General features: G+C 37.7%; 1 protein-coding gene across 1 annotated transcript in view; it reads right to left on the minus strand.

Annotated features, from left to right (window-relative positions):
• Wdr81 (WD repeat domain 81) overlaps positions 1 to 25,074 on the minus strand; it is a 48,947-nt gene that overhangs the window by 19,979 nt on the left and 3,894 nt on the right. The window contains exons 5-19 of the mRNA XM_071659917.1: positions 24,250 to 24,364; positions 22,237 to 22,392; positions 20,880 to 21,462; positions 19,366 to 19,443; positions 17,945 to 18,175; positions 17,180 to 17,379; positions 16,421 to 16,564; positions 14,957 to 15,141; positions 11,699 to 12,854; positions 10,954 to 11,114; positions 9,531 to 9,615; positions 7,207 to 7,847; positions 4,597 to 4,772; positions 690 to 937; positions 398 to 506 (exon numbers count right to left, since the gene is read on the minus strand). Of these exons, the coding sequence (XP_071516018.1) occupies positions 398 to 506; positions 690 to 937; positions 4,597 to 4,772; positions 7,207 to 7,847; positions 9,531 to 9,615; positions 10,954 to 11,114; positions 11,699 to 12,854; positions 14,957 to 15,141; positions 16,421 to 16,564; positions 17,180 to 17,379; positions 17,945 to 18,175; positions 19,366 to 19,443; positions 20,880 to 21,462; positions 22,237 to 22,392; positions 24,250 to 24,364 (4,268 nt within the window). The remainder of the gene's footprint in view (positions 1 to 397; positions 507 to 689; positions 938 to 4,596; positions 4,773 to 7,206; positions 7,848 to 9,530; positions 9,616 to 10,953; positions 11,115 to 11,698; positions 12,855 to 14,956; positions 15,142 to 16,420; positions 16,565 to 17,179; positions 17,380 to 17,944; positions 18,176 to 19,365; positions 19,444 to 20,879; positions 21,463 to 22,236; positions 22,393 to 24,249; positions 24,365 to 25,074) is intronic.

The raw sequence follows: 25,074 nt of genomic DNA on the forward strand, positions 1-25,074 counted from the left end.
AATAAGATAAAATAAACTTACCTGAACATGTAGGTAAGTAAATAAGCATGATTATGCCTGTTGTAAACAAGTTTCTCTGTTAAGAGCAATTCAGTTGGCAACTGTGGCTTCACATAAACTGAGTAGGTAAGTATGGCAAATGTCCACCAAGCAAGTGCTATATGCAGTTGTGCATGGCAGTCAGTTATGAACAGCAAGAAATGAGAAATGGCTCTCTTGTAAACAAATACAAATCTATCCTATCATCCTCTCTAATTGAAGAGCTGCTTCTTACCACAGAGGTCATACACTGGGCTATGTTGATGTAAGCACCTTATATTCATTAGAATAAATTCAGTGTGTATGCATTTACTGCATAAATGGGGAACAAAGAAATGTAATACCTTAAGTATCTCACCTTAGCTTTTACAGAGTCTAAATTAGATCCAGGAGATGCTTGAAGACTACCTGAAGATGATGGTGATGGTTCGTCGCCAATACCAAGCAGCTCATCTGCCTCAAGTGATCTGTCAATAACTTTACTAATCAATAATCATCCATATAAAATGTTTCATCTACAGTTGAAGCACGATCCCTCACTTGATGTGGTAAATATTCAATTAATTCAAATCTAGGATTAGATAATCAAAAGCTCCCCACTATGATTAATAGTAATTTTGATCTTAGGAAAAAATAACCAGAATATGTACCTTGGTGATGCTCCAAGTTGACCTGAAGAATTGTTGTGACATTTATCAAATGCTGTCATAAGTCTTGTAATGGTGGGCATTAAGATACTCTTACTCATTTCTCGACCTACTCTCAAAGCCATGATAAAGAGGCAATCAATCACTCGGCAAGCTAAAACTCCTCGTGCTGCGCCACCATGGGGAAAATTGACTTTGGTGGATGACAAGAGGCGGATGACTGGGTAAACTGCATTACGAATCAGTGTTTCCTGAAAGATAAAATTCTTTGGTGAATAAGTATCTCCTGAAAAATAAAATTGTCAGGTGAATAAATGTCTGCTGAAAACTAAAACTGCCTTGTGAGTAAAGCAACTTTTAGGAAAACAATTAGTGAACTTTGATTCATTCCCCTCTATCTCAGTAAAAATACTATTTGCAGAGAAAGGAGCAGCTGTTACAGCTTATCTTCGTTTTGTCCACCCATTTGTCCATGAAATTCATTTTTCTTAGCCATGTCTACACTATTGCCTCCTGCACATCACAAAAGGTAACTGAGAGGAGTAGGAAAAGGTTGGGATGGAAATTCTTTCCTCCAGAATTGTCGCCTTCTAAAAGAAGGAAAAAAAAAAGGGGCAAAATTGGGATTTTCCTTGAAGGCTACGTTCCTGATGCTACCTTATCTTACCCTTCTGTCCCACGAGCAATTTCTATTGGACTCCTGCAGTGCTCTGGAAGCTAGCTAAGTCCACTGGGTGGGACCACAGGTTGAGAAGTGAGGTGATGTGTATTTGTCTCTCTGGGGAAAGTACAGGTAAACTGTAGAGAAGGCATTCAGTGTCTTCAGTGTGTATGTTGCAAATTTCATGACTGGTTTTGTGATGTGCTGAGCTGACGTTTATGATGTTAGAGAGAGATGGGTGATGTCCAGAGTATAGGCAAGAATATGTAACTCACATATATTATTTTTTATTTCTTTATTTTGCTTTGTCCCTGGCTCCCGCGTTAGCGAGGTAGCGCAAGGAAACAGACGAAAGAATGGCCCAACCCACCCACATACACGTCCACACACGCAAATATACATACCTATACATCTCAATGTACACATATATATACACACACAGACATATACACATATGCACATGTACATAATTCATACTGTCTGCCTTTATTTATTCCCATCGCCGCCCCGCCACACATGGAATACCAACCCCCTCTCCCCTCATGTGTGCGAGGTAGCACTAGGAAAAGACAACAAAGACCCCATTCGTTCACACTCAGTCTCTAGCTGTCATAAATATATATATGTATATAAAATGTTGTTTCACATGGATGTGTATCTGGTGGAGTGGAATTCAATATTGGGTTGGGAGGTTGTTCTGAGCTTCTTGGGTCATTACTGAGTGAATAGATTTTGTTAATATTATGTTTGCTTGGGGATGAGGGATTTGTGAATGTATGTTACTAAGTGTAAGGCAGATGTTAACCTTTTTATTCTTGCACTGAGGTTGGTGACTAGTTATGTCATGGAATAGGTGAAGAGGGGCTAAAAGTATTACAAAGAAATGGATGCCAACCATGTCGAGGTGGGATTCTGTACGATATGCATATGTTTCATTCATATGATGAGTACTTAACAGCACCATTATACCGTCTGACTATGTTCAGTGTATTTCTACTACCAAATAATAAAGCATCATATGAACAGCACTGCATATGATGAATGTAATGGCAAAGTCAAACTGAAACTCATTTACTCAGTTGCTGCCAAAGGCAATAGCACTTATAACTACTGGCCAAGCAGTGGCATATTTGGGATATGGCAGGTAGGGTAGGTGCCCTGGGCGCCACTGGAAGGGGGGTGCCACTCAACAGGTTTGTTTTTGACATATGCTACCCAAATGACATTTTTAACGGTTTGGTTTGGAGATAAAAAAAAAAACTTGCCTACTTCTCAACTACAGTAATATTTTGCTGCTATCAGTTGCATTACCACTTCTACATTAAAATTTTGATCAAATACGTCTTTAACTTTAAGTCTTTAAGAGTTTATATAAATTTAAGTTTGGCCTAACTCTTCAACACTTTATGATTACACTACAATATATTTCTATATACATCCACTGTATGTACATTTTGAATTAAGCCAGGGGTGCAATTTCGGTGCTTGCCATAGGTCCTATTTCCCCTAGATATGCCCCTGCGGTCAAGGAATGTGATGGAAGTGTCTGAGTTATAAATGAAATAAGGGAACATTAAAAAGTATGACACTCCATTCAAACTCCTGTAATTTCAAGGCACTACCAAATTGTCATTTGTAGAGGCTCTTTTTATATATACCATATCTATTTCCAAAATTTGTGTATCATTTTTTGACAATATACAATGTGTATGAGTAGGAAGAGAGGAAAGTGACTGGTTTCCAGTGAATGTCGGTTTGCAGCAGGGGTGCGTGATGTCTCCATGGTTGTTTAATTTGTTCATGGATGGGGTTGTTAGGGAAGTGAATCCAAGAGTTTTGGAAAGAGGGGCAAGAATGCAGTCTGTTGCGAATGAGAGGGCTTGGGAAGTGAGTCAGTTGTTGTTCGCTAATGATACAGCGCTGGTGGCTGATTCAGGTAAGAAACTGCAGAAGCTGGTGACTGAGTTTGGTATAGTGTGTGAAAGAAGAAAGTTGAGAGTAAATGTAAATAAGAGCAAGGTTATTAGGTTCAGTAAGGCTGAGGGACAAGTCAGTTGGGAGGCAGGTTTGAATAGAGAAAAACTGGAGGAAGTGAAGTGTCTTAGATATCTGGGAGTAGATTTAGCAGTGGATGGAACCATGGAAGCGGAAGTGAGTCATAGGGTGGGGGAGGGGGGCGAAGGTTCTGGGAGCATTGAAGAATGTGTGGAAGGAGAGAATGTTATCTCAGATAGCAAAAATAGGTATGTTTGAAGGAATAGTGGTTCCAACAATGTTATATGGTTGTGAGGCATGGGCTATAAATAGGGTTGCATGGAGGAGGGTGGATGTGTTGGAAATGAAATGTTTGAGGACAATATGTGGTGTGAGGTGGCCTGATCGAGTAAGTAATGAAAGGGTACGAAAGATGTATGGAAATAAAAAAGAGTGTGGTTGAGAGAGCAGAAGAGGGTGAATTGAAGTGGTTTGGTCACATGGAGAGAATGAGTGAGGAAAGATTGACAAAGAGGATATATGTATCAAAGGTGGAGGGAAAACAAGAAATGGGAGACCAGATTGGAGGTGGAAAGATGGAGTGAAAAAGATTTTGAGCGATCGGGGCCTGAACATATAGGAGGGTGAAAGGCGTGCAAGGAATAGAGTGAATTGGAACGATTTGGTATACTGGGGTCGACGTTCTGTCAATGGACTGAAACAGGGCATGTGAAGCATCTGGGGTAAACCATGGAAAGTTCTGTGGGGCCTGGATGTGGAAAGGGAGCTGTGAGTGTGAATGAATGTGGCCTTTGTTGTCTTTTCCTAGCGCTACCTCACACGCATGTGGGGGGAGGGGAGTGCCATTTCATGTGTGGCAGGGTGGCGAAGGGAATGGATGAAGGCAGCAAGTATGAATAAGTACATGTGTATATATGTATATGTCTGTGTATATATATGTATGTATATGTTTAAATATATAAGTATCTACATGTGTGTGTGAAAGCATTTATGTATATACATGTGTATGTGGGTACGTTGGGCCATTGTTTCGTCTGTTTCCTTGTGCTACCTCACTAACAGGGGAGACAGTGACAAAGTATAATAAGTAAATAAATATACAAAGTGTCAACAAAAGTGTTCCAAAAGACAGCAAAAGAATGTTTGATTTACAACACAAGAAAATTTTATATACAAATTTCCATTAATGATACTTTATCCTTACAAAATTGTGTTAATATCACAAAACTGGTAAAGAAAATCAGACTAACAAACCTGCAGGTGTTCCATGAAAGTACTGTCACTAAGATAAGGGAGAAGATGTTGCAGCAGTGCCATAGCTCCTAAAAGGCCACCCTCCATTGTTGCTGATAACTTACGTCGGCATGAGGCCACTAACTCACAGATGTGGCACAAGTACTGAAGCAATATAACTTGTTCTCCATACAAACCTAGTAAAGAAAGATATATACTTGTTAGGCTTATGGTAAAATTGTGTGAAGTATGATACAAAGAAGGCTACGCATTTCTCATCTCATATATCAACTATTAGAAAATTACTGATGAATCATAAACAACAAATACCACTGCTAATAAGACACAAAAAGAGTTCAAATTTCAAATATCTATGCAGAATATTCTAAAGAAGTGAAGGGTTTGAGGCTTACTTCCCCATGTTTCCCTTACACAATCATTCTGTCCATGACCAACTCGCCTCACATCACATATCGCCCTCTATCTATTTATATCTCTGACACCTGTTCCCACCTAGAACTCCCTCAAGGGGTGGGCGCATCAATAGAGTTATCTTCAGGCATTTCATTTCCAACAGGTCTATCCTTTTCCTTTCTTCTGCATTCAAGACCCAAGACTCACTTCCATACAACCCTGTCGAGACTATTATATGCCCTTACAGACAATGCCCTTTCTTACACACTCCTTTAATGCACCCCAGACCTTAGTAAGAATAACGATAGGTCTCATCAGTAAACTGAAAGTGACACAAGCACAATACTGAAATGGATAAACAGATGATACAGTGTCCACAAAAAACCTTGTTCGGCCACATATATTTTTAATGGCAGTATGCAGCTAATGCTTATTGGGGTACACGCTTATGATGCTCTCAGGGTGAAATAATTGTACATCTGGTCGCTGACACAAGTGTTGCTAATGATGTGAGTGCTAGCAACCCACCTCAGTGTGTCTCAGGCTATTTTGAGGGTATAATATTCTTTCTTTACTCTTCTTGGCTGTCAATCAATTTTGGGCATTTTGCTTCTAGGCAGTGCATTTCTTCTGCATGAGCTTCAAGATGGTTGGCTCTTACCTTACTAAGAAGGAGAAAGCCTAAATTCCCACCTGGAAGCTAGAAAATGTGGGTGTACTTGAGATTCCTAGGTGCACTGGGTGCTCAGAATGCACGATTAGGCAGCTGCTTCCTGCAACACCTCATCAGTTCTTTGATTCATTCAGGATATCAAACCCTACTGATCCATGACATGGATTTAGAATACTTCAGGAACCTTGCCAATTTCAAGCCCAGACATCTGCAGATGGTAATCAAGGCCGAAGAAGAGATAAAGTAATAAAATGTGAGTTACACTGCCTTTAAAAACATATGGGGAGACGGACAAGGTTTTTTCGTGGGTGTTGCACTAAACACAGCTAACAACCATAATTTTTGCATTATGCATCCCTTGTATTAAAATATGAAAAGGCTGATGGGAGGGAAGCAGTACCAAGGAATCCTTCATGCTGGCAGAAATCAATATTCCATGTTCATACAAGTGTTTCAACCAGTATGTGTTCATTCAACACTTTTCAATAATCCTTTTAAAGTCTGCTCTGATTCAAAGATAGTGCTATTAGAGGATCCTAAATTATTACTCCCTTATGTTTTTATAGTAACTGACATGACTTCCAGAAACACTGCCTAATCATGGCCATCTTGGCAGAGAGAAAAACAGTACTGTATAAAAAAAAAAGATTGAGATTAATCATAGCTCCTACGATATTAGCAGAAATGTTCATTCTACTTTTTGTTAGAGAGTCAAATTCACTCACTCACCATCAGCTCTGCAAGAGTTAAGATTTTTGTCATAATCCATGCATGATAATAATACTTTACATAAAACTAGGAAACTATAGACAGATAAGAGATAAACTACTCTAATAACAACAGTTATAAGCTGTTTAATGGTATCAGGACGGCATGTCCACCCCAGGGAATTGAACACCCCTGCCCTGTAGCCAGCCTATGGGGTTTGAGTTTGGACCACTGTTCTTTTAATCTAAATTCCTTCTCTAAGGCTCAGGTGAGCAATAAAGGCTCACTTGATCAATATGGCCTGGCAACCACATTAGATGTCAGATGAGCATAAAATGAGGCAACTTAATAAAAGCTTCCATCAATCATTTTTGTAAAATTTTGGTTCAATCTGCTTTGTGATTTCTGACAAGAAGATTTTTCAAACAATCAGAGAAAATTCTACCCTGTGGCAGTTATATCTGTTGTTTGATCTGAACTGAAATCAGGAAACTTGGTAAAGGACCATCAACAGTGCATATATAAAAAGCTTCAGTTTGGTTGACCCAATGGTTTATGAGAGGATTAAAGAGTGAAATTTTTTGAAATAGGCACCAGATGATGACTGATGCAGTGATACAATTGCTCACCAGGTTAGAAAAAGGAGCATATCTATATTCACAAGTATTACCCCACACAAATTGAAACAGAATTAATGATTCTAGGAACCAGAAAATCTTCTTCCAAAACTCTGATATCCCATAATGGATGAATTTTCATGAATGTTTGATGCGATGGCTACAGAATTTTTCTTACATTTAATAACGGCACAACATGATTGATCAAGATGTACTTACAAGCAATTTCCGAGAGACAATGTAGAACTTTTTTAGCAAAATGATCACCTAGAATGCGCTTTCTTGTCACTGAGAGCTCATCTGATGGATCCATGGGTATAGGAGCCAGAGCACCAGTGTCTGGAAGGTAGCACAAGGTCAACATTCTTAGAAGATTCCGTGTTACATAGCGAGAAGTGAGAACTGGGCCTAATCTTCCAGCTAACCAGAGGACACTTTCACAGCACACATCTGACATATTATGGTCGAGGTCCATCTTGAGTTTGGTATCTTGATTCTCTACATCTTTGTAAGTGCTTTTTAAAGAGTCCTTATTATTTTCACCAATATCTATATTGGTGATGTACTTATCTTCATCTAAACGAAAATCAGGAAGTGAAGTGGAACACTCCCCAGCTGATTTTATCAGTGACACACTGACAGGTACACTTTTTGGAATATTGATGCTGGTTGAAGTGGATCCAGATGATGTAGAGTAAGCAGCGGCAAGAGGAGTGGGAGTATTAGGATCACTCACTGGTTCCTCCTCATCCCCACTCATGGAAGGGGAATGGGGAGATGGGCACAGGGATGGGATTGATCCTATTCCTTCCTGCAAAGATACTTCATCCAGACTCAGAGTCTCTGATGCTAAAGGTGATCTGCCAAAAAGGAGATAAGAAAATCTATTTAACACACATCAGAATTATCACATCAACCCTCTCAGAATGGAGTATATTGGTGTGGCATATGCTAGTTAATATATCAAAATACTTTGAAGATGTATGGTAGTATGTCAGGGATGGCTAAAGTATGAGGACCTCTAAAGGGCTTTAGACTGAGAAAAAGGCTTAAAATACCAAACAAACCATTCTCCTCAAACCTTGTTTCCCTTACTCTCACTATGTATATAGGGTTATATCAATCACCATACGATACACTGTGCTAACAGAACATCACATCTCACTGTACTTAGCAGGATCCAAGAACATCTACCCACATTTGTGATATGTTACTCCAGCCAATGACTAATCATCTTGGTCTCTATGATGCACACTTTCATTGATTAGAAGGATCATGGAGTAACCCTCTTTATAGTGGTCAGATAATATTCTTATAGATCTTAAGTTTTTGAGTTATGTGGTTATGATGCAAAAGTGAAAGTGCTTAAGTATAAACCTTTATCACTTTAGTGACATGGTATATCAAAATGGAGTTATTGCTAATATCAGAGATGTAGCTGTGATGTTGGAGGTGAAGTTAGCATTAGTGATACTGAAGGTGGAGTGGTGAAGGTGGCAGTGGTTTGGAGTTAGTGGAGGTGATAGTGTATTAGTGGAGTTCGTGATGGTGATATTAGAGCAGAGTGGAATTTTTCTGCATCATAAGGGAAATATCTATATAATGCAAGTCTATTTTTTTTTATCAAATGATAAAGAACTTATCTAAAAGTTATAAATGTAAGGACAATTAATGCACAATAAAAGTGATAAAACTCATATATCTACATGCAATATGCACTTCCTGTCTGGTTTGCTTTGGAACAAATGGTTGATGGAACCCAAGAATATGAAAATGTTAATTTGTCTGATACAAAGTAAACACTGCAATACTGTAGAAGTAATACATCTAGTAAAAAAAAAAGGTCTGCTACTGTAAATAGTATGAAACCTTGAATTGCAATGTCTGATTGTATATGAAAAAGTTAAAAGTGTTGTCCAGTGTCAAAGCATTGTTCTGATGGGTTTAACATAAAGCAATTTATTTGGAATGGCAAGGAATGTTTCCAACTTGAAAAAATTCTCTATATCTAAATCAAAATGCAACAGGTGATAAAAAAGGAATGCATCCATATGGAACATTGTCTTCCATCATTTCTAAAATCTCCCTATTCCATTTGCTGTCTTTATTTCTGCTTTCATTAATGTGGAGTGGGCCATATGCATTCAAAAACCTTTTCTGGGCATCACTTTACCGAAAGGAAATTCCTTACCCTAATCCTGCAACATGAGAGGTGGCAAGGATGCCCACCGTGTTTAACATAATTATAAAAATCTATAAAATTTCTCTCTTTCACAAGTCTGTTATTTTCCATGTAAGCAAAGCAATGTCACAAACAGAAGACAGCCTGAAAAGAAAATATCCTGACTTGGCTCCTTCCTCTACTCCTTTTTTCAGAAAGTAATACTGAAGGTTTCCACCATCCCCATGGATAAACAATAACAACAACAATAATAATACTAACACTAATAACAATAATAATAATGATAATAATAATTATAATAATAGAAAAGAAAGTAGCACTAACAGGCCAAGATAGTTATGTATGCTAACTAAAACCTCACCTCAGCTGGTCACTAACATCCTGCAGGGGAGTTTCAGGGGAACTAGCATCTACTTCATCCTCACCGCCCTCAAACACAAACACCTCTGAAACATTGGTTTCCTTCAAAAATCATGTTGCTACTTACAACTAAAATCAGGTTACTTAAAATCATTTGCTATATATTACACTTCAGTTTTATTTCCAATGTTTTCAGAGGACTTTAAACCTGACGAGGCTATGTGAAGGAATTGTGCACTTACAGCAAAAAAGATTTCTAGCAAATAAGATAACATAAAAGCTAACTAGCTCACAAAAATACTATAAAGGTCAAGTTCCCTCCTGGGTGTCGGACCCGTTAACTCTGACGCATGTGGTTCCCATTCAATTGGATGGGGACATGGAAAATGACAATTAACATACTGTAACAACAATAGTGACATCATTTATGAAAACAGAAATAAAATCAAACAAAAAATTACCAACATCAAGACAAAATCTAAGTTGTATTTACATAAATGTAAATATGAAAATAAGTAGAATTTTTCAGTGTTTCTGCTTCAAGCCATTTTCTGAAATAATAAACATGAATGATAGTGTCACACTACTCTTTACTCAGTTTTACAGCATAAAAGTGAAAAAAGTGCCTCATGATGCATACATTCTATTCAATGGTTACTCTGTTAAAAGGTGTATGCTTAAAGGCTGCATATTCATGAAAATAAACACTAATAAATGATAAAATCTGAACAACAGTATTTCTTTATAATACCCCTGTGTACTAAAAAATGATCATAAAAAGCATGAGGAATACACATCAGAAGTAACGCTTTAATTCCACACAGTGGGTGTGATTGGGGGAGGAGTTGGCAGTATAGTATTCAGCTGTGGAAGCAACTTTTTAAGCCTGTCAATGCCACTTCAGTGTAAGTACCCACTTATTAACATATTTTTCTTTTGTTTCACTTACATATTAACAAGTATCATTTCTCCATAGTAAATCAAAATATTTTAGGACATTACTTTTTTTGTGCAGAGAGATATTAACAAATTTCAGTTGCACAGTTAAAGGGATAATATTTCAAGCTGGCCAGTCTCAGTCAAAAAGAAAGTACAATAGATAAAAAACAGCCAGTCAGGAATTCCAAACAAGAAGTTATCCCCACCCGATAATGAAGGTTCTACTTCAAACTAACCTGATGGGCTAAAAATGGTACCAATGTGATATGGTATGTTATCACTTTTGTTGATTAACAAAGATGATTACAACTGTTTGTATTTTAACAAATCTAATTAAAGTTAAGAAAAGAAGAGTGGGTAGAAATCGAACAAAAGTTTTCAAGATTGCAAAACGACTAAAACCTAATCATCAAATAAGCTATCAAAATTGTCTTTTCTTTGCTGATGACCACATTCAACTTATGTGCTCCAAATAACAGTCTAACCTGGCTCAGCCTCAGCCTCAGCATCAGTCAGATCGGCCTCTACACGAGCTGCCCCTGATGACTCAGAGTCCATCCTGAGGGTGAGTTCTGTGGTGCTTGAGTGGGAGTCTTCCTCACATGGTGAAGTTATACCCTCAGTGCCCAGGCTTATGTCCACACTCCTTTATATAAGAGCATGAGTGATATTCAGATATAATTTCAGGGTGGTGAGGATAAAAGGAACAAAGGGAACATGTTGAAGGAATGAAAATAAGAGAAATATGGTTTTCATGAGATGACTGTATAGGGTAAGCTGGATCCAAGCAGGTAAAAGGAAAGGAGTATACTGCATCCAGAAAGGTAAGGAATGACTCTATTTCATAAAATGAACAATGAATTTTTCCTCACTGACTCAGAATTAATATATTACTTGCAAACAATTAGAATGGTAACTACACCTTACAACTCTTAGGTAAAAACTAATTACTAAAAACTAATTACTCAAATAAAAACTTGAATGGGAAAATGGGAATATGTTACAGAATGAATAACTAAGGTATGCATCATATGTTGCTACCTACCGAAAGATCAGTCAGCCAATTCAAGTTCTAAGGCTACATTAAGTCTGGCAAATTCATGAAAAAGCAAAGAGTACTTTAAATGACATAGCTTCTCTGGATACTTTTAATCTTATATCTGCATTCTTTTAAAGAAGTGTAACTCCTCTCAAGACAGAAAACACAAAACTCACTTAAACTGAACCTACTTGAGAGTGGTTGATTGCTTTCTCACAATTTCTGCTGACTGGTGTGACTTTCCAAGCACTTCTTTATATCCTCCAACTCCTTCAATAAGAGGTGTAACAAAAAAGGTGAGAAACTTGTGCAGGCCAAACCAAACAACCAACTGTAAGAGGAAGGAGCGATGGAAGAGCTTGAGATGTTTGTCTGTCACAGTTTCAGCCTCAAAAAGTCTCACTACTGGGGGCAGGAGGTGTTTATTTGCCTCTTCTGGTCCTAGGGCTTGAGCTATAAGACTAGTCAGGTACCAAGCAGCACTTACAGCACTTTCTGGATATTCAAAGAGCTCAATCAAGTATGGCAAAAGAAGGTCTAATCCCTCTGATGAGAGATTTGGCAATAAATTTGGAAGTTCCTTGGCAGCATTCTTGACTCTAATCTCTGCTACCTTTAAAATATACTCCTTCTTCTTTTTGGACTCACTCAACATCATCTCTGCCTCATTAAGAAGCTGAGAGTACTGTCTCATCTTGCAAACAAATCTATAAAGTTTTGGAAAGTATGATGGGAAGACAATAACATTAATAAGGGGCTGGAGCAACTGGTGTGGGCTTGGAGGAGGTAATCCATCAGATGAAACAGGCTCATACTTATTAGGAAGGGTGTTGTCTTGGATATCCTTCCCATTCATGATCTGAAATATTACCTGTAATGTGTGGCGAATACAACGAGGCATATCTGATTGATCATGTGTAAGAAGTTTTCTGGTATGAGCATATCTGTCTCTCAGTGAAGCTTTAGTGCTCAGAACTCGACATTTGGAAGGAGAAAACATCTCCACAATAGTGCATCCTACAGCCTGCATATCTCGAACACGTCTCAAATGGGCTGCTTGCTTAACAGCTGGTTGAATATCTCTGCACTTTATAGCTTGCTCTGGGATTCTTCTTGCTGACTTTAACACTAAATTAAACAGCATTTCCACCTGATTAAGTGCTACAAGTGGATTATAATCATGAGGTAGTTGGATACTTGGTAACTCTGCTTGTTTTTCCTCGAAAAGTGAAGTTCTTGATCTGCTTAGTTTTCGTGAAAGTGCTAAAGATTTAATATTTTCCATTTCCTCATCTTGCCGTTCAGGTGCTGAATCTGCCTCACTTGTTTCATCAGATTTTTCAAATTCTGGAAAGGAAAACACAGGAAATTCAAAGTGGAATACAATACATCAATTGATCCTGATGCTTCCTAAACCTTATAATTTAAAGATTCAGACACTGTAAACAAATGCATGACCATCTTAACATTCCAACATTCCATCCAGGTTCCTTTCCTCAAACATACTACCTATCTCTCCTTTTTTCACATCTTGGTTACATCCACACACATTTAGACACCCCAGTCTGAGCCTTCGAGGAGGATGAGCACTCCCCGTGTGACTCCTTCTTCTGTTTCCCATTTTAGAAAGTTAGAAATACAAGGAGGGGAGGATTTCTGGCCCCCCGCTCCCGTCCCCTCTAGTCGCCTTCTACGACACGCAGGGAATACGTGGGAAGTATTCTTATTCCCCTATCCCCAGGGATAATATATATATATATATATATCTATATATATATAGCGGATGGAACCATGGAAGCGGAAGTGGATCATAGGGTGGGGGAGGGGGCAAAAATCCTGGGAGCCTTGAAGAATGTGTGGAAGTCGAGAACATTATCTCGGAAAGCAAAAATGGGTATGTTTGTAGGAATAGTGGTTCCAACAATGTTGTATGGTTGCGAGGCGTGGGCTATGGATAGAGTTGTGCGCAGGACGATGGATGTGCTGGAAATGAGATGTTTGAGGACAATGTGTGGTGTGAGGTGGTTTGATCGAGTAAGTAACGTAAGGGTAAGAGAGATGTGTGGAAATAAAAAGAGCGTGGTTGAGAGAGCAGAAGAGGGTGTTTTGAAATGGTTCGGGCACATGGAGAGAATGAGTGAGGAAAGATTGACCAACAGAATATATGTGTCGGAGGTGGAGGGAATGAGGAGAAGAGGGAGACCAAATTGGAGGTGGAAAGATGGAGTGAAAAAGATTTTGTGTGATCGGGGCCTGAACATGCAGGAGGGTGAAAGGAGGGCAAGGAATAGAGTGAATTGGAGCGATGTGGTATACCGGGGTTGACGTGCTGTCAGTGGATTGAATCAAGGCATGTGAAGCGTCTGGGGTAAACCATGGAAAGCTGTGTAGGTATGTATATTTGCATGTGTGGACGTATGTATATACATGTGTATGGGGGTGGGTTGGGCCATTTCTTTCGTCTGTTTCCTTGCGCTACCTCGCAAACGCGGGAGACAGCAACAAAGAAAAAAAAAAGAAAAATATATACACGTGTACATATTCATATTTGCTTGCCTTCAACCATTCTTGTCGCTACCTCGTCCCACAGGAAACATCACTACCCCCTGCTTCAGCATGGTAGCGCCAGGAAAACAGACAAAAAAGGCCACATTCTTTCTCTCAGTCTCTAGCTGTCATGTGTAAAGTGCCAAAATCAAAGCCCTTTATCCACAAACAGGCCCCAGAGACCTTTCTGTGGTTTTCCCAGCTGCTTTATATGCTCTTGCTCAGTCCAATAACAGCACATCACCCCCTGATACATCATTCCTATGTATGCACAATTTTCACCCTTTTCTACTCCACTTTTGACATATATATCCTCTTTGTCAACCTCTCCTCATTCATTCTCTCCTTATATCCAAACCAGTTCAGCACATCCTTTTCATCTCTCTTAATCACACTCTTCTTGTCACCGCACTTCTTCCACAGAGCATTTCTATCAACCCTATCATATGCTTTTTCCAAATCCATAAATACTTCATACAAATCCTTCTATTTCTCAGAGTATCTCTCACACACTTTTTTCATGGCAAACACCTGATCCAAGCAACCGCTACCACTTATGAAATCATTGTTTCACCCCAGTCTGATGCTTTGTATATGCCTTCATCCTCTCAGTCACCACTCTCCCACACAACTTTAAGGTAAATTCATCAAATTTATACCCCTGCCTTTATACAATGGCACTATTCATGCATTCTGCCAATCTTCAGGCTCTTCAACATGATCACCACACATACATTGAAAATCTAAACCAATCAATCAAAGTGTCATTTCTTTTTAACTGCATAAAGCATAGTCCTGAATCTGCAGAACCCAATAAAAAGAAAGGTCCTGGGGTTCTACAGCTAGCTCCCTATGAGTATAAATAGAATATCCATAAAAAAACACAACTTCAGTGAGCTCACTTGCTTCTTGCTGCGTGGCAACACTAAACTTGGGTGGTGATCGACCAAGGTATGGAGATGGTGTTAATCTTGGAGGATGTGGTGTGGTAAACAACTGAATGACTCCCCCAGTAGTAAGGGATGTGTGGGCATCAACAAGCTGCAGACAAACATTTTTGGCTTTCACTGATGCTCCACCAGATAACCTGAAGCAACAACTACCTTTTAAAAGACAAATTATATACATCATGCCAAAAACAGCATAAAAAGTATTCGAAATAATATACTGCTATGCACAACCAGGAAACAAAAGAAACAACATAATTCAAAAAATCCTACTCTTTCTGGTAAGTTTATTTCGCTCAAATTACAGTCATAGTACCATGCTTATCTAACTTTGTTGTAGAGAACAAATTAGGGTAAAGTATAATGCATCCACTGTCTCCCTAACTGGCCAACCACTCCCATTTGACAAAACTCCAACCACACTTGGCATCATACATGACACACAAATGACATTCACTCCCCAAACAATAAACACTGACACAATGGCCAATCCCCAAACTGCACTCATCAAAATAAAGGCCATATATAAACAAAATTCACTTACAACAATCAAAGGTACCAGACGTGGAAAAAAAAGATCCTCAGTATCCTCTACAAACATTTCATCTGCTAAGCCCTAAACTACAATTCACCTGTCTGGTCACCCAACCTGTCAAAAGCAATTATAACAAAGATGAGAACCACAAAAAACAAAGTACGTAGAACAATCACTGGATGCCTGGCAGTCACAAGCATCTAACAACTGAACAATTAAAGGAAAATACTTTGAATACATCTCCCCTTGATATGCTTAGTGCTCACTTTTTACAACTGCACAATAACCTTTTTATCCAAACCACTCCACAATCAATGACCAGCCCCTAAGTAGAAGTAAAAAACTGACCCATGCCTCACACTTGAAACAATCAATACTTACATATCTCACCTCCCCATTTACAATGACAAAACATGTGTGCCAAAACAGCCTATCAGGCACTAAACAACTTTTCCCCACTCAAAATTTTACTGCTACCCCTCCAGGTATACACCCAACTGGAACTACATTCCCTAGACATGCATAAGTTACCGTTTCCCACTCATCATCTCTCATATGTATGAGAAGACCCCTCATGCCTAAGATGCAACTTCTAGATTAATGACATTGATCACACTCCTCAATTTCTCTATGCTCACTTAACAATGAAGCACACACATCACCACACTTTATAATCTATGATTCTACCCTGCTGATGGGGCTGATTTCCTCAGTGTTGCAAGAGCCCCATAGAAGGGACTCCTGGGGCAGGAAGGTAAGGTACGACAAGGCATACTTAACAACAAAATATCTACTCATTCATCAACTTACAGAAAACAACATCATAATTCAGATGTGAATGACTACAATAACATAACCAAGTTCAAACACTTTGTAAGACTTACTTGTGTCCAAAGTTCAGGTCAACCCAGTGATGAAGACGCTGTGATACCCGGTCACTCTCAAGAACATTTCGGTGGAAGCTTAGAAAATCCTCAACACTGGAACACCATTCAGGTACCTCCAAGTCACTGAGGTCCAGGTGAATACTCTATCAAAAAGATATAAATTCTTTAGGAGAACCAAAGAATGAACCAAATGAGTCAATCTCTACACATTCTTAAATTGAAAGGTCTATCCTGATTCTTCTCAAATAGTTTCCATTCCAATGTAAATCTTCAGTAAGTTTCAGTAACTGAGCCATATTCACCTTAAATAATCATGTACTCTTACCTATTACTGATGGAAATATGCTTTAATTACTATTCTCTCCTTTTTCATTCTTACTTCAACAAAAGCCCCTTCCTTTCACCTTCATTCTCTGGAAGGCATTTATTACAACTCAACCATATATCTTCAATTATTATCACAGTGACTCTCCTACTCTCACTAACCCATTTTCAAACTACCAGTAATTGTCTTCACCGTCTTCAGTGCTCACATACAAAAATCTACAGGTTATCACAACTGGGGTACATATCAGTATACGATATGAAATGTAATAAAATCACTGCATATGTTATGCATGTATGTAAAAATACACACATGTACAATGCAACAATTAGGAACATTTCATACGACTCAGGATACCGCAACTTAATAGAAGAAATGAAATTTTCTAAGTAGATAGGACCAAAATTTACCCTTAACACCTTGTTACTCACCTTGAAAATAGAAGATCTGTATAGAATTCAGGTATACATTCATCTGGTGTCCAGAGATAAAGACGGCTGATTGTTGCTGGATAGTGTTCTGGTACCCATTGCTGACGTACATATTTGGTTAACAATTCCTTAGGTGTTATGCGGGCCTTGTACACATAATAAGTAATCTCACTAAATACTTCTGTTACATGATGCGCAACCTGGAAACAAAGATGTCGTATATCATACAACATTATCAGATAAAAATGAAACCATACAAAAACAATTATCAGTGGAAGTCTCCAGACTAGGCAAAACCTCCAGATTCTCTTTAAGTTTAATGAAAAAGATAGACAAATATGACAGGATGATCCTGATCTACTTAAAGTAAAACATACATAGTCACATTCGGTCTATTAAAGAAAAACAAAACTTTTAAAACAATTCACTGAAATTAAGGGAAGTTCCATCTCCTCCTTGTCTTATGCTAAAGATGATGGTTGTTAGTTAACCTGAAACAAAGCCCAAAGATGGTCCTCGTTAGTTAAAACTATTCAATAGGCTTTCAATCTACATACTATATATGGGTAGATCTATTTCTAACTTTTTTGATCAACCCTAGTAGCCATACATATTTCAAACGGTATCCATCAACCAATGTTAGATGTAGGTAAACTCCATCATACTTTTGTAGATACGTGATGACAATGAAATAATATGGTGGCCTCCCATCAGTAAGATTCACAATTTCAGTTAAATTCTAGGAACAGAAAAATTATCTCTTACAGCTTGTTTGCCCTCTCCTTGACTAGCAGCCATCTGGTATGTATGGTCCAATTGCTGGTCCCCTTTATTTAACCGAAACTTAGTTTTGGTCAAGTCTCGCCATCCACTACTTCTACTGGAGAAGTCCATCACCCAGGGTACAGTTGGATGGTGGTGGGGCGAGTTGAATTTCCGGCCCGCAAAGAAATTAAGGCAAAGCAGGTAGTCAAGCGTTGTGATCTGGTGGCCAACCTGCAATGAAAATCTTCCTCTTCAGCAGAGTGTGAGAAGAAAACTGAATTAAAGTGAAAATATGAGATTAAAAAAACACTTAAACAGAAAAAACTTGAAGTGTAAACAGTTGATTAGCCAAACGTCAAGAGAAGAGCTATGGTGGAAGGAGCATTTTTTCTTCCAAAGATGACTATTTTTGGTTCATTTTGCACTGCAGCACACATTATCTAAAATACATCACTTTTTACTTAAAAGCTTCTCATATTTCTTTCATAGTCTTCAATACATCTTTTCCTACTTTCATACTTCTACCTATCCTGCATATGTATACAATATTTACAAATATAACATTCATTCTTTATAATTCTTTACATTCTCATTTCCTACTCCAAGTAAACTGCAACTGCTTCACTAATCTGATTAACAAACTGAGGTGTTTAGAAAGACTTCCACATACAGAACTTTGCAAAAAAAGGGGAAAAGGTTAAGTAATAAACAAATAAAATTCATATCAGACTTTGCAAGTCAGAAAGCATTCAATATGATCATATTTCAGAGACTACTAACAAGAGCTAAGTTCCTAAGCAAAGACGGTGTTGTACTGCACTTAAGTGGCTGGCAAATTAGCTGAAAGGATGTAAACAGAGAGTAGCAATCAACAGTCAAGCTGTAGAATGGTTACATGACAAGTGGAATTCAGTAAGGATCAGTCTTGGGGTCTATTCTCTTTCTGGCAAAATGCATCCTCACTAGTCTAAATATCTACTATCCAAAACCTTTGATTAAGATACCCATAAACCTTTTCAAGCTCTGGTAAGTTAAACAAATCTCAACCTTATGCTAGCCAATCATAAAGGTTTTACTGAATATTTCACCAGTTCACTATCTGAAAGTTTTTTCTCTTTATAAGTATTCTCAATGAAAGGTTGGAAAAGTTTAAAAATTGTTTGAGATTTTCAATCTATAGGCTAATAGAACAAACTTCTATTGACAGTGACGCTACAGAATGATAATTGCTTTTCTACTCTCTCCATACTAAGCTCTGTATTTTTGATCTCTGTTACTTCAAACAACCTTGAAAGGACCCAGTGATTTGTTGCTAATTGCATTCCTTTGCATTTATTGGTAAAAAAGACATTAAATAGGTATTCTAATTCATTACAATCTATGAATTAAAATATGCCTCAAACTGAAAATATTTTACTTACCCATAGTTGAGTGAGCTGTACTAGTGAACATTGAAGGAGCATTTCCATTTCTGCATCTTGAGCACTATTGCTGTCTACCTTTAATATGAAAGATTCCTTTTCTTAGAAAAAACAAATACAATATCATAACTATGGCAGAGAAAGGAAAAAAATATTAGAGAGCTTATCTATGTATTGTTACCTACTATGACCAAGCAAGACTAAATGCCTTGGTTAACCACCAAACAACTATCCTTAGCCAACAACAAAAATTATTTCAAAATGCCATCTCAACTTCACGACTGGAATCACATTTAACCCCATGTAAAATACAAAGTCCAAGGTAAGCAAATGGTAAATTGCAGTTATCCAAGCTCACATGCATACAGAAGATCCACAATAAAGGCTATTGGATCTAGGTTCAGTCAAACTGGAGATTTTCTGGGCTGATTCTTTGCACCTACCCTCACTTTTGTATATGTCAATGACCATTTGATAATGAAAAGCTTCATAAACTTATATGCAAATGACACCAATCTCTGGGTAAGCCTCTTCTATCATGCTGCTCTACAAGCCTCCAGATATCTCCTTTGGTAAAGCTTGCATAAGGGGAACTCGTAACTGTAATACATAATGCATCAAAAACTCAAATATTGACCATGTCATAACAAGGCAATTTTCAAACCCCTCTTATTTTCACTGCAGCACCAAATGTTCCTTGCACCCATTTCAATATTTCAGGATTTAGCATGTATGGATGTATGTATATGTAAGTGTGTAAATACCAGTATGAAATCCTCTATTTTCAAGGCCCAAAAAGAGAGTTCTGTACTTGTAGGGCCCCATCTCACAAAGTTGCTCCACTGTTGTATGATGGTAGAGTTTATGACATGGGGCCCAATGAGTGTAGAACTTTTTTTTTTTGTTAATCTATGGCCTCTAATCTCTCACTACAACTCATCTCTCTTCAGTCTGGTCCTATCTTTATCTTTATCACCTCCTCTGGACCTCCTCTTTTAGTTGTAAGTGCTTCTAGCACACTGATCAAAAATGATATGCATATTCTAATTTTGCCTTCATATCTGATGTGAAAAGGTTGATGAACATTTTGTTGCCCTATGGACAAGGGTAAAATTCTACCCATGCATCTCATGATAATCTTATGAGATGACAGACCAACCAGTGGATATATGAAATCCATAAACAAACTTGTCAACAAAGCAGTGATGTGCTCTTATTCTATAAGAACAGTGGATAGGTAGAAAAAATGAATGAAGACATTGTTAATACAATCAACATACAGAAACTTAAAAAGTTGTATGGCAGTATAAAATGGTCATGGTATGGGGTTTTACAGTACAAATAGGTGATTACATGATGTTACAAGTTGAACATAGTTTCTGATGGGCCATTCAGCAGATGTGGTTAGTTTCCTGATTGCTGCAAGATTCCCATATAAGGGGCTCCTGGGGTATGAAGATAAAGACAAAGGTGTATGTGTTTTTCAGAGAAAATAAGTAAAATGGAAATATTACCTGCTTTAAGATATCAAACGCCTCTTCACTGGATATAAGCTTTTGATATGTGGGCAATCTTCTTTCTAATTGATTCATTGGACTTAGGTTCTTTAAATCATCACTGACCACATTTCTTACCAAAAAGGTATCATTACAATACACATCATCTGTTTTCACTAAAGTCAAGGAACTGTCAAGTGAAATAGTGCTAGTCCGTTTATGCTGAGTGACAAGACTATTTTCAGCATTCTGGTCATAACTGTCTGACATCTGTTCTGAATCTCTGTCCATTGTAAATTGTGCTGTGTCTGGTGAGAGTGACACTTGACTGGAAAGTTTTTCTCTTCTTGGATCCATCCCAGGTATGACTTCAATCCCTGACTTGTCTTTTAGCATATGTGAGGAATGTACAGAATCTGGTGGGATCAAGTTATCAGGGATGTTTGGCAGTAAGCTGAGGTAGAGGGCATCATCGACAAAAAGGTGACTGAGGGTAACATCTCCAAGATGAAGCCCTCGGTCATGTGTATCTCTAGCTGCTTCCAAGAGCTGGTAAAGTATAAAAAGTGGTTGGGCTTCTGATCCATTTAACTTGGCAGGGCTGTTGGTAAGAAAATGTTCAGGAATTTAATAATCTTTTAAAGGACTAAAAGTTTAAAAAAATGAAATACAAAAACGAAATATTCTAAAGACTTGAGAAGAAAGTGCCATAAACAAGATGAATAGGATTTTCAAGAAAACACTGATGACGAAAAATGAACCTCACACAGACTTTACATCCCATCTCTTTATAAAATGAACCTAAAATATACTTAAGTATTTCTAAGCTAGGCTTCTTTTAACATGGGTTTCAATGACTTGTATAATACATTAAGCTATAATGACAGTAATGTAGTGTGAAGACTCTGTTTGGGAATGCATGAATCAAAAACTTTGAGTGTGGCATGACAGTGTAAAATGGAAGATGAGTGCAGGTGAAAAATATATAGGGCAGTATAGCTGAGGTTACAGAAAGGGGTAGATCACAGAAGAGATGAACATTTGAAGATTAAATTGTCTGAAATCAATGGTGTATCAGATAAGAAGTCCAGATGAATAATTTCTGAATGTGCAATACAGTGAAGAGGAAAGGGAAAGAAGACAAACATCATACAAGATGAAAAAAATTACTTTGTGAAAGAGAAGCAATGAAATACAAACAAACTATTTTAAAGATGAAGAGCAAAGAAACTGTATGTGACATTTACTTACTGAAGAAAAAGTGAAAAAGAGGATGATTTTTGGAAATAAAAATAACTAACTAAATATTCATGTTTCAGAATAATCATTTAATTTTGATTGAAACATGCACTCTGAACTAACAGCCCTTCCTTACCTAAATGACACACAATGTTGGACATTATGGTGGGCACTATTCAGGATGACAAACATGTGGTGTTCTCCCTCGAGGGCACATATGGCAGGCAGGATGTTGGAATGTGGGCCATGCACACGACCACTCTGAAGGCCATAGTGTACTGGAGAATCTCCTCTGGAGGAGGAAAGAATTGTAAATAAAGTGTTTTACTATTGTGTGGAAAATTGCACAGTAGGACACCAAGCAATAACCATAAGACTAAAATTATTGGTGCATTCTAAATACTAGAAAGATGTCTTGTACACCACATGTGATGACTGTATTGTAGCACAGTTATCAACAGTGCAATAAAAATGGATGGAAATGTTTTGACATAAAAAAGTCTGAACTAAAAGCTGTAAAAAAAAAAGGTGTAATTTTCTTCAAGTTATGAGCAATAGTAAAATCTAAATCAAGGGCTTAACTCAGGCAAACTCAGAGTTAAGGTGCATAATACATGACAGATAGAGGTTGAGTGTGAATGAATGTGGCCTTTGTTGTCTTTTCCTAGTGCTACCTTGCGCGTGTGGGGAGAGGTGGTTGTCATTTCATGTGTGGCAGGGTGGCGACGGGAATGAATAAAGGCATCAAGTATGAATTATGTACGTGTGCATATATGCATATGTCTGTGTATGTATATATATGTATACATTGAAATGTATAGGTATGTATATGTGCATGTGTGGACGTGTATGTATATACATGTGTATGTGGGTGGGTTGGGCCATTCTTTCGTCTATTTCCTTGTGCTACCTCTCTGACGCGGGAGACAGCGACAAAGTATAATAAATATTTAAATAAATATGAAATATATTATCATCATTATCATTATTACTATTATTTTTTTTCTTTCCTGGATGTATACAGCTGAATACAATAATTTGATGCATTTGACCTTCCCCATAGAAGCTAGGTCGAATGCAACTTCATCAAATCAGGGTGTAACTCCCCACAATAGAAAGATGAATAGATGGATGGATAAACAGATGAATTTATGATGGACAAACAATGATGGGAACAACAAAAATATATCCTTAAATTTCTGCCATGTTATGCTGGGTAAACAAAAACCACACCACCGCAACCTATTCTAAAGCAGAAGTTGTTTACTCAGCTTCAGATGCATTCAACACAATTTTCCTATAATTTATGAAAATTATCATTATTACTTCAATCCGAATTCCATTGGGTGAATCAGGTACATACTGTCTCCAAAATTCACTCATATACATTCTCAAAACCATTACCACTGTAACTGAAACAATAAATACTTTTACAGAATGCTTCTTATTTTTCACTTTGTATACTTTGCTGATTTCTCAAGTAACACCACCATCTCCTTTAAACCATCCCAACATCTGCCATACATTCTATATGACTACACCATCTCAAAATACTTTCAGCCATGCACCTTTCTGATGATACGTTGATACCACATATCCTTCTTAAATATTCATTTTTATAATCTTATTCAGTCTGTCCCTTGAATTCCAACTCTTCTAAGCAATGAATCCATCTCTGCTGCTCTGTTTCTTACCTATTCACACTTAGGTTTCATACAGGTACATCAATGCCGAGACAAGTACTTCTTCATCCAAGCTTTGTGCACAAATCTTCCCATTCACCAAAGATGTCAGTGTGCCTCCAGTTTTTCCTCCTTCAACTTGTAGTTTCCCACTATCATCCTCACTAAAATCTACTCCGAAAAACTCTGACTCATACTCAACTTTCAGTTCTTCATCATGCAATCTGATCCATAAAAGCTCCTCACTGTCCTATAATTAATCTTCATAATGGTGGAACCTTGAGCAAAGGGATGTAATCTCAGTACTGAGTATATCATTGTACATGCAATAAAGAAAAAAGGGGAATTAACCATGCTCTGTGCAGGCTATGACTGGTACAACTCTATCTGGGCATTTGTCAAGAATGAGTTACTAAAAATAAAGAAAATACATATAACAACAATAAAGTAAGACATTGCACACTAACTGTAGAGGAATAACTTTGCATCCATATAATCTCCACAAGACCTCCCTCAGAACATTATTCAAGCCGTCTGTCCCCACCTGAGCACCTCCTTTCCACTGCACTGCAACACCATGCTCTGGGGAAAAGAAAGAAAACTTTAAAAGAAACTTGCCTACCAATTGACATTCAAATATATCTATGTAAATACATGTTCCCCTTGCTGCTAATACCCACCAATAGATGGTTACATCTCCATTTTAGGTTGTTCACCTTGAGATTACATCAGGTTATCATATTTGTTATATAGAATACACAAAAAGACAGAGATGGCATTAACTATGTTCAGCCTGACCCATCTAAATATTCAAACTTTAAAGAAGTATGAAACAGTCAGTACAGCTGAAAGTTCATCTTAATCAAATAGTAAAGTAGTCAGTAAACTGTGGTAGTGACTATTCACTTGTTCTATATCTACAAGGTGAGTCTTTCATCTATAAGGTTGTCCACCAAAGATGACTGAGGGTTTATGATTAATAAAAAGGTAAGAGTACATAAAAGGTCCAACAAACATGAAAACTTTCAGTGCTAGTAAAAGAAAATTAAGCTCAACAACAAAACATAAAAGCCTTAAAAACCCATATCCTGTAAAATGAGAACACAAGACTAACATAAGAAATAACAAATATGACAAATTTTCATAAAAGTAGGTCCCATATCCACTGAACAAGGAATGTGATAGATCTGGGTTACACAGACAATCTTTGCTGAAACTGGGTGCTGGAACATTAATGTATTCCAAATGAGTTTCATAAGTTGGTCACAAATTTCCTGACTGGGGACAAACTG

Source organism: Panulirus ornatus, chromosome 69 (genome assembly GCF_036320965.1).
Source record: "Panulirus ornatus isolate Po-2019 chromosome 69, ASM3632096v1, whole genome shotgun sequence".
In the NCBI taxonomy this organism is placed as follows: domain Eukaryota; kingdom Metazoa; phylum Arthropoda; class Malacostraca; order Decapoda; family Palinuridae; genus Panulirus; species Panulirus ornatus.